The following is a 9,828-nucleotide window of genomic DNA, read 5'->3' as shown; positions in this document are numbered from 1 at the left end:
GTTCTGTGGTTCTGTGATGCAATTGTGAAATGCTTAGGGGTGGTGGTGCTGAAACGAGGTTGGTTTATTTGTGCAAAATGGCTTAAATACTGAAGTGTGTTGTCAGTAAGGCATTAAAGGAGAGAGCTGAGGGTCCCTTTGTCCAAAAGCATCCCTCCAGGCTGCGAGCATGCTTTCCCCCGAGCGAAGGTGTGCCGTGCTGGTGAGCTGAGTGGGAGACAGATGTCCTGTGCATCCTTTTGGCCGGTCCACCCAGGGCTGTGCTGACCCCTGTGCAGGTCTGGCCACTGCTCCGGGCTGTCGGGTGCTGGTTTTGGTCCCCAGGGACATGGATCCCCCCCCCCGCCGCTCTCGCCGTGCGGGGCTGGAGGTGTCCCGGGGAGTTCCCATGGATGGAACCGCAACCAGCAGATGCATATATGTACGCATATATATGTGTATGTACACGCATATAAAAACATTGTTTCAATTAATAGCAGGGTGACTAAAATTCACACTCCATAAACACCGATTCCTGTTGCCACCATCAATTTGTCTTTTCCACTTACGAATCATTAATATGTGTTACTGAAGTATCCTAACCCTTATTTGCAGTAGGTAACTCCATTCCCCTGTAAAAATATTTTCTCAGGCTGCACATTTTTTTTCCCCCCATCTTATCTTTAGTCTAATTGTGCTTTTAGCTTTTGTGCATTATGTGGCCCCGTCTTGATTGCCTTCCAACACTTGGAGCTGTGTCATTAGGGAGATTTTCTTGCAAGTGGCTTCAGTGGCCCTTTCCGTGCATCAGCTCTGCCGAGGACCGCAGCCCACAGCACTGAGCAAACATCTCGGGGCTGGGGAAGGGGAAGGCAAAGGCCCCACACCAAAGGGCTTGCGGGAGCCCTCCGACTCTTGCCACAAACGAGAAGACCGACGTCTGCAGCCCAGCCCCCCAGGGCTAGCAAGGCGGCAGCGAGCATGGCACAGCCGAGCGCTGGGGCAGCCTGCGCCAGGGTTTCTCTTCGTCCGCACCTTCCCATTGTGGCTGGCAGCAGTCGCTCGGCTCCTCTCTCTTGTCTCTGGAGGTAGATGGGATCGTGTAATGGAAAATGCATTTCATTCGAGGAAATATGCTGGGGATTATGAACGGACGCTCTGAAAGATGAACGTTCTTTGCCGTTCATTACAGTGGTGATCTTCATATGCATAGGGCTTTCTGTAATAATCTGACTTTCTATAATCTGGGCATGTAGCCTAAAGATATCCATGAAACTTGGCCTATTTGTCTTTGTATCAGGTGTATCTTCCTATGCAAGGATCACTCAGATGTCAGTTGAGTAACTATGGAAATTAGTTTTAAGAACTTTGGACTGCCAGCAGGAAAGATGGATTGGGAGGGGGGCAGCAGCAAACCCTTTACCCCAGCCTTAAGGGGAGACAAAAATCATCGTACAAATTAGATTTCTGGCAGATCTTATAATAAGAATACATTTTAACTTTCTGAGCAAAATTGCAGTATAAGGTCAAACTATATTGAATTGATTTATTTCCTGATAAAAATGGTTTCTTTCTTAAATTAAGACTGTCTTTTGCCTTGTCATTGTTCCTGTTTGGATTTATTTCAAAGATGAATGAGTAAAGGGAAAAAAAATGTAATTTAGGGAATCTGTTTTTTTCCAGAAAGGGGTTCAATTCTTCATTCTCCTTTTTTTTTTTTATTGTTATCATCCCTTTAGTGAAAGTATAGGCTGCAGTGTTACAGTTTTAAAGAACAATCAGTGTGTAAGGCTTCCACATTAATGAATTTGCATTTTCTGAAGTCTCATGGCACACAAGATCACAGCGCACGTGCCATGAGAAAAGGGGGTTCTCTTCCCCAGGAGAGGGGGTTCCTCTTCCCCAGCCTCCCCCTGCCGCCCACCGTGCCTGAGCGGCTCTGCAGGCCGTGCCCTTCGCTCTGCCTCTGCCTTTCATCGTAGAGGGTTTTGCGGCAGAGCCACAGCCGGGTGGACTTGGGGCTGGTTTTCCAAGGTGACCTTTGTGCCCCGCTCCCTGTGCCCCCACCACCCCACTCCCGGCTGGGACCCCGCAGGTGGGAGCACCCAGGGCAAGGGACCGCGCTGAGAGAGTTCACCCAGCAGGGTTGTCTTCCGTGTGGGGCTGGTTTACTTGTTACCAAGGAGGTAGAGCCGGGTTTGGATGTATATTGTACATAGAATTATTTTTTATTATTTCTTGATGTGAATGGTTGTCAAATTGATGAATGTCCTTTCATCCAAATAAAATTAGTGCATGAAATTTGTTGTTTACCGCATCTGAATTTAATGAAAAATTTAGAAACAAGTCCATTGTGGTTTTCTTGTTTGGTTTACACAATTGCAACAAAAATGCATCATATGTAAGAGGTTCTCGTCAAAGATGCTGTATCCCGGTCCGGCGAAAGCGCGGAGCTGGTGCTGCGCTCCTGGTGATAACAGTACTTTGACCACACGTCGTGCTGTGCGCTCAGTGCTTCTCGTGCCCCTGCCCAGCGGAAGCCTTGAACAATTTCGGAGTAGCATGCGAGGTTTTGTAGGTTCAGTGCTGCAGCCGGACCGCATTTCTCTTGCTGGATGTCTGGCTCTGCAGCCACCTGCTTTCTGGGGGCAGGGCTGGGGGAGCTGCTCCGAGTCCCCGCAGGCATAGCTTTCACCAAGCAAAACCGTGTGACAATAGGGGATCAAAACTACTGATATTTGCTCACCCTTAGCAACTTTTAAAAGAAACAGTGTTTTTTAGAGTGGTACTGCACAAATACATTGTTTAGAAAAGTAAGGCAAGCGGCTGGTACTAGGATCATCAAGTTGCTCTGGTCCGTATGTGATATCCTAGAGAAGTAGCCGTGGGCTTTCCTCCTCGCTCTGTAGCGTGTGTTGTGTTTAGTTTAGCCGATGACATAAGGAATGAAGATACGCCTATAGCTTCTAAGCCAATTGTGTCAATTCTCTTCTGCAGGGTCGATGTTCAAGGGAAAACTGCAAATATCTTCACCCACCGCCACACTTAAAAACGCAGCTGGAGATAAATGGGCGCAATAACCTGATTCAGCAGAAGAACATGGCCATGCTGGCCCAGCAGATGCAGCTTGCCAATGCCATGATGCCTGGTGCCCCGTTGCAGCCTGTGGTATGTGCGCTTTTTGGCTCCAATCAATGAGTACAATGAGTTGTAGTTGGAATAAGTCAGGAGGTATTCTTACATGCCTGTAAAATCCCGCAAACATTGGTAACTGGTGGAGAAATCAAATACAATGAAATGCTGGTCTGTCTGTCTTTGTATGACTTAATTCTCTCTTGCCTGAAGTAATGCCCTTAATTTAATTAATTTTGTTAACCTTTTGTTAATTGAGTTCATTTTTTTGCAACTTCTTAAATTTAAGAAAGTGAGTGATCTGCGTGGGATTTTCATAAATAGATGCTTCCTTTGCAATTTCATGTGCTCTAGGAAATTCCTGTGTTTGAGAGGATTCCCACTGGAGTTTTCTGTTCACTCAGGGGAACCTTCTCAGGGAACCACTTGCTGGAATTGGACTTGGGTTTTTACAGCACGTTGTCAGGCAGAGCAGAAAGCTTGCCCTGAGTGATGTATGGCGCATGTCAGTCTGACCTGCAGGATCCACAGCTCAGGCTTGGCAGGAAGAAAGAGAAGCACAGATAAACATGCCTTCTGCAAAAGGCTGAGGGGTGGGGGAAGGCGAACCTGTCAGAGATCTCTCATCTGTTCACAGTAAAACGTGCTTATATATTAATTGCATCATATTTGCTTCTCTTATACCTTAGTAAGCACAGTGCAGTGTTCCACAACGTCGAACGCTGTGGCTGAGTTTCTTGCTCTGCAGTGATCTCTCGTTTCAGCAAATGTAAAGATGATTGGCATCGACCCGCCATGCACACACGCGTTTGCAAGCTGAACACCCTGTACCAGATCCCTCTCTAATGCAATCCAGAGAGGTCATCTGAGCTAACCTGCGGATAAATTTGGCCCAGAATCCTTTTGATATAAATTTCTAGCTCAGACATTACAGGGTACTGATTAATGTATGAGTGAGACTGATGCTGATTAATGTATGAGCAAGGCTAGTATGGTCTACATAAAAAGCCAACAATGCTCCCCTGGCTAAAGCTTGCTCCTTCGATGGGTACAATGGCAGCAAAATGAAAAAAAAAGTTGTAAAATATATATAAAATAAATATATCTGCATTAGCACATTAGTACTTTTATTCCTTTCTTGCTGGCTAAGGTAGAACTTAGAGAGTTTGATTTACCTCTAGATACCTTCCGTTAGAAAACCTATATTCATTCTGTTAGATGAGTTCTTCAACTATTATTTCCAAAAACATAGTGACAATTAATACTCCTCAAAATATAGCTAAACCCTTAGGAAAAATATTCTCAGCAGAAAGGACTCTCATACTTGTGCGAAATGGTTATTTGGCCCCACATTTTGTGGGTGCACAGAATAGCAGTATATATTTTGTAGTTTTTGTGATTCCGTTAGTATAGCTGTTATTCTCCCACAGAGCTTTATGCCTCAGCTGTTTCAAGAAAAAGTGTCTGTGGGGGAAAAAAGCAGAAAATGTTGTGGTAGGATCGTCACAGTAAATTGACTTTAGTACCTGTTAGCACAGTGTGAGGAGATACCACATTTTGTTTTCTCTCTTTTGATCGGCTTTGCCTTAAATAAAACTGCCTGTGTCACCTCAGCGGGGGAGACGAGCTGAGGCAGCGTCAGGGCACGGACAGCAAATGCTGTGGCCCTGCAGTGCTTCAGGGGATGCCCTGGCCCTGCGCCGCGCAGCCTGCCCCTTACTCCCCTCTCGCAGGAGAAAGGGGGCTGCCGGTGGGCTGGTGCGTGCTGCCGATGGCTTTCAGGTCAGAAACAAAATTAAGGGTCTGTACAGCTAGACAGCTCAAAAGCAGGCTATGCTTTCCGTGCTTTAACTCCAGAGCAACCTCAAAATGATTTCGCAATTTCAGCAGCTTAAAACAGACATGTGTACATGTCACAATCCTATTTTTGTTTCCTGATTTGAGTACAGTGATACAGCATTAGTGCCAGCAAATTCGTATTTGGGACTGTGAGAAAGCTTTAGTCAAAATGCAGCCAACAGTAAGAACCATTACTTAAAATATTCTTCTCTGTTAACCTGGTTGGTTGGTTGGTTCATGAATTGTAACCAAATACGGTGTGCTTGCGTTTATACAAAGCAGTGTATAGGCACACACCAACGTTTGAGTAAACAGGAAAAAAATTACGAATGCAGTCCTCTGGATTAATGTTCCTTTTTAATATAAAGAGAGGCATAATTTCTCCTTTATGCTATACTCACGCTGTCCCTAACAGGCAAAATTTAAGTCAATGTATCTTGAAGTGCAGGACAAACCTGCTACCCATGCCCGGGTAATTTCAGTGTACATCGCTTGAGTTCAAACATTACAGGCTGTGTATTTTCAGGATTGAGTCTCATTCAGTGTGAGGATTCATAGCAAGGCCCATTGGCTGTCCCAGCAGTAGTGTTTCCTAATGGATGTCATGCTACTAATTTGACCTTAAAATTACTTTGTTTTTTAGCACGGTTGAAACAGATGTGATTTCAGGGTGTTCTAACAAGTGATTTATATCATCCCATCTAACGATGCTTCAGTTTGTTTTGTTTTAGAAAAATCAATACCCTATACTTTAATAAAAATAAGTGAACTAACTTAATGAGAGACTCTAATTTGGTAAGCAAAGCAGTAGGCTCCTTTCACTCATATTTCTGTTTGATAAATGGTTTAATTATCTTAGTTGCAAGTAATGTCTCTGGACTTGTCCCATCTTTCCTTTTTAGTTCACTCTTTTATCTGCCTTTAGCCGGCACTCGAGGGAGGGGATTTCAGATGGCGAGTGGGGGTTGCGTGTCCTGCCGACTGCAAGCCCTGAGGTCCTGAGGACGAGCTCTGCCTGCTTGGATCCGTTCTGCCCTCCTTGCTTGTAAACTGCTTGAGGGGGAGCTGGGCTCAGGTAGACTATGGCTTTGGTACTAGCGCATCGGTGGGTACTAACGCATCAGTGGGTACTAGCACGTCAGTGGGTATTAGCACATCAGTTGGCACTAGCGCATCAGCGGGTACTAGCACGTCAGCAGGTACTAGTGCATCAGTGGGTGATGCTGTGCTGCTTCACAATAGCAATATCAGAGACTGGCTTTGCCTTTTCCAGTGTGGAAGAACATGAAGAATGCTAAACAGAAGCAGGAAGATGCAGATGTGAGAGCAGAAGAGTGGAGACGGACCGTGAAGGTGGCTGGAGACTCTGGGGCCGTTCCTCGCCTCCACGGGCACACGAGGCACCGGCAGCATGGGGAGCCCCAGTGCTGCTTGCTCTATATAGGCTTGAACCTCGGGGCTGTTAGTCAGGCATGCGTTCCAGCAGAGTGCCGGCCGTACAGAGGCGATGGATGCGCTGCTCGCTGCACATGCCCATCTGCAGCAGAACAAGGTCCCAGACCGTCGTGCAGGTCTGGTTGCAATGCGCGAGTAGCTGTGGGCTGTCAGTGGTTCTCTCTGTGTAGGTGGTACGCTCTTGTGCTTTCCTTGGCGTGGCCAGTGCTCAGTAGATGATTGTTAAGGATGCGTTACGTGAGTCCAGCTCCTTCCCTGCGGGCAGCCAGTCCTTTGGGGCTGGCGAGCTGGAGCGGGGGCAGAACGCCCATCTGTCTCTCTCTCTGTCTGTCGGTCTGTCTGGGGGAGAGCTGCGGCTCGGCTGCGCTGCAGAGGCCGATTTCCAAAGGTGCCCCCGTGTCTCCCTCCCCATCAATAGACCCCGTTAGCGAGCAGTGCTTCTCAAAGGCAGACCCGTGGAGATCAGACCTGCTGGTGAGGTTCACGTTGGTTGTGCACAGGCATTTTTAGAGCAGAATTACTCAGACAACGTGGATTATGGGGCACCTGGCAGCACAGAGCTGCATCCAAGGCTGTGTCTTCCTTCACCTCTGCTCTCTCTGCTGATCTACAGGAGCTGCTATTTTGTTTTTAAAGCTGTTTTGCATTCTGCACAGCATAGTAGGACCCAAACTGCAAGGCCAGTAAGTAGTTGTATGGTTTGGTCCTGGCGACAGACAAATACTATCTCTGCTTCTAGAGATGGAGAAGTGAAAGCTCACTGGAAAACAAGTGAGCAGTGAACAGGAGAGATGAGCCCAGCCGCTCAGACTGACCTGGAGCTCCCCCCACCTCTCCACTCTGCATGGCATCGAGGTCCCAGTTCTGACCAGTTTGCAGTTACAGGCAAGGGAGCCCAGGCTGACCCTCAGCCGATGCTCATGGGTGGCAGGGCCGTGCCTGGGGGGACCCTCGCATCCGAGGCCCGCTCCTCCCCGTCCCGCAGCCGCCCGAGCCTTGGGGTGTGCTGGGGACAGGCCCTGGGAGAGCCAGGCTGTGCCGCGTGTCCTCTGAGGCCACTGCGTTGCCAGAATTTGTTGTGGGTGCAGGAGTGTTTGGGTGGCTTTGTGCCCTGGCAGACTCCTGCCGCCGAGCAGCGGCTGCGTGCTGCCCAGGCTTCACCGCTTCACGGTTGCTTTCTGCCAACAGCGGGGCTCCGAGTCTGGGCTAATACGACTGTAGGATAGGTTTTTATCTCCTACTTTACACGTGTTGAGCACATTGCAAAATACCTGTGAGTTTCAGAATAATATGAAGTGGATCTGATAAAATATGCTACTATTTTGCAGTGGTCTAAATGCCATAGAGTATTTATATGAGTATAAAATGATCTCAGTAGAAAATAAATGGGGTAGTTTTCTGTTTACTGTACAGTGAGTGTATTGGGCTGAAATCAAACATTTGTATCTGTTAAGTTACGCTAACAGACTGGTTCGTAGTTGTATTTTTAATGTCCATTATTACATAGCTGATAACATAGTAATGAAAAGCGCAGTTAATTAATAGTGCATTTAAACGTAATTATTTTGTTTCCTGTAAAATTTGCCTGTTCGTTTTACATTCACGTGGATGAAGAACCGGGGAGGTTAAAGAAATCATTCCCATTTACGCAACTTTCAGTCTTTTTTCTTCAGTAATCTCGGGATGTGTTTTTGTCCAGTGTTTCAAATGGACTCGTTCCTTGCTTCCAAATGATTCAGCCATTTCCTCAGGAGTACAAAAACGTGGTGTTATATGCTGTCTGGCTTAAATAGATATGAAGCAGAGAGAAAGAGCTGCGTTAACTCTGTAGTTGTTTTTCTCTCTAAAAATTAGTTTGGAAGAAAAATCTAAATGCCTTGCATAACTGCGTTATTTAGATACTAAAGATAAACTCTCCAGACTAAATTTTATTTGGCAATTACACTGGTAGCACAGTGCCTTTGCATTCGGTAGGGCAGAAGAGTTATTTAATCTTTGCTGCAGTGTAGCAGCTCCGCATTTGGTCTTACAGCATTATTTGGTCTTCTACATCCAATTATCTTCACAACATGTGATAGCCTACAAGGGCATCTGACTCTTTCTTTTTTTAAAACAAACAAACAAACAGAAGTATTTGCACGCTCTCTGTCTTTTTTTCTATGGCTTAATGTTTTAGTCTAAATAAAGCATATCCTTGATGCGGTGTATTTCTTTCTGAATATCTGCGTGGACAGCCTGTTTAATTTTGTAAAAATAAATGATTGTGGTCGTCTGGTCTTGTTCCTGTATTAAGCCTCTGTAATTTCTGAACCAGTGCTGGCTGTCGTCAGGGTCAGAAACGTATTTATCTGTGTCTGAAGTTGAGCGTGGTTTGATGGCGTGTCGGGGCTCTCGCGCAGATGCCTTTTTCCCCAGGAGCGGATGTTTGTACGCGGTCTGGACGTGTCCCTCTGAGAGCCTCAGCTTTGCTCTCTGGCCACGTGGAGAGCTCGTTCATGGCAGCGGTGCTCAAGTGCGGATCAAATGAGAGTTTGCTCCATGAGCTGCCACGTGCTGTCGTGGCACAGGGCAAGCTGGAGTGGGAGAGCTGGCAGAGGCTGGCGAGGGATGCCTGCCCTCCTGGAGTCGCTCCTGTGCGATGTTTGCACAGGTGTCCTTCGTGTTCCGCAAGCATGACAAATGCTTCTTTCCCATTCGTAACAGAAATTCACTGCCATTGTGCTCAAGATGGTAGCCAAAAAGTTATTATGCTGATGGCATGGCAAGTATAAATATTTAAAGTGTCTGTCGTCTTCTTTTCTCTGATTGCAGCCGATGTTTTCCGTTGCACCGAGCTTAGCCACCAATGCATCAGCTGCCTTCAACCCCTACCTGGGGCCCGTCTCCCCAGGCCTGGTCCCAGCGGAGATCCTGCCCACCGCCCCGATGCTGGTGACAGGGAACCCCGGTGTCCCGGTTCCTGCCGCCGCCGCTGCTGCCCAAAAGCTAATGAGGACAGACAGGCTGGAGGTAGGAGCTGATATGTGTAACTAGCTCTCACAAGTTGTATCATTTATTATGTCTCCTAGATATAAAATATTTTTCTTGTGAAAGAAAATAATGCAGGTTTCACTTCAGCTGATAATGTCGTATCTTGGTGACAGGTAAGGATGGGGAGTGACTGAGTGATCACACAGTAAGTTAATGCTCGTGGTTCTGCTTCTGACCCTCCATTGCAGAAGGAAATGGAAATATTGAGCCCTTATAGGAATGACCCTGGCAGCAGCAGGAGCACCTTGAAACTCTGTTAGTGTGGGCCCTGAAGGTGTTAACATGGGGGTGGCATGGGCACGGGTGCCGAGCACCAGGGATGAGTGTAAGGGCAGAGCTTCAGCTGCCTGGGTAGAAGATGACTTTCAGCCTCTCTCTTTCACTCTGGACAGA

The 9,828-nt window shown here is 47.0% G+C and overlaps 1 protein-coding gene across 1 annotated transcript; it reads left to right on the top strand.

Annotated features, from left to right (window-relative positions):
* Positions 1–2,976: 2,976 nt before the first annotated feature.
* On the top strand, positions 2,977–9,414 carry LOC104166861 (muscleblind-like protein 1; the record flags this gene model as incomplete). The annotated part of the gene is made up of 2 exons (XM_009706951.1): positions 2,977–3,147; positions 9,217–9,414. Coding segments are annotated over 2 exons (369 nt in total), but the record flags the coding sequence as incomplete, so codon positions are not given.
* Positions 9,415–9,828: the final 414 nt, after the last annotated feature.

The sequence above is a fragment of the Cariama cristata genome, unplaced genomic scaffold (assembly GCF_000690535.1).
Source record: "Cariama cristata isolate BGI_N322 unplaced genomic scaffold, ASM69053v1 scaffold6169, whole genome shotgun sequence".
Taxonomy (NCBI): Eukaryota; Metazoa; Chordata; class Aves; order Cariamiformes; family Cariamidae; genus Cariama; species Cariama cristata.
The sequence above is the reverse complement of the archived record's forward strand: the minus strand, read 5'-3'. Positions and strand labels throughout refer to the sequence as shown.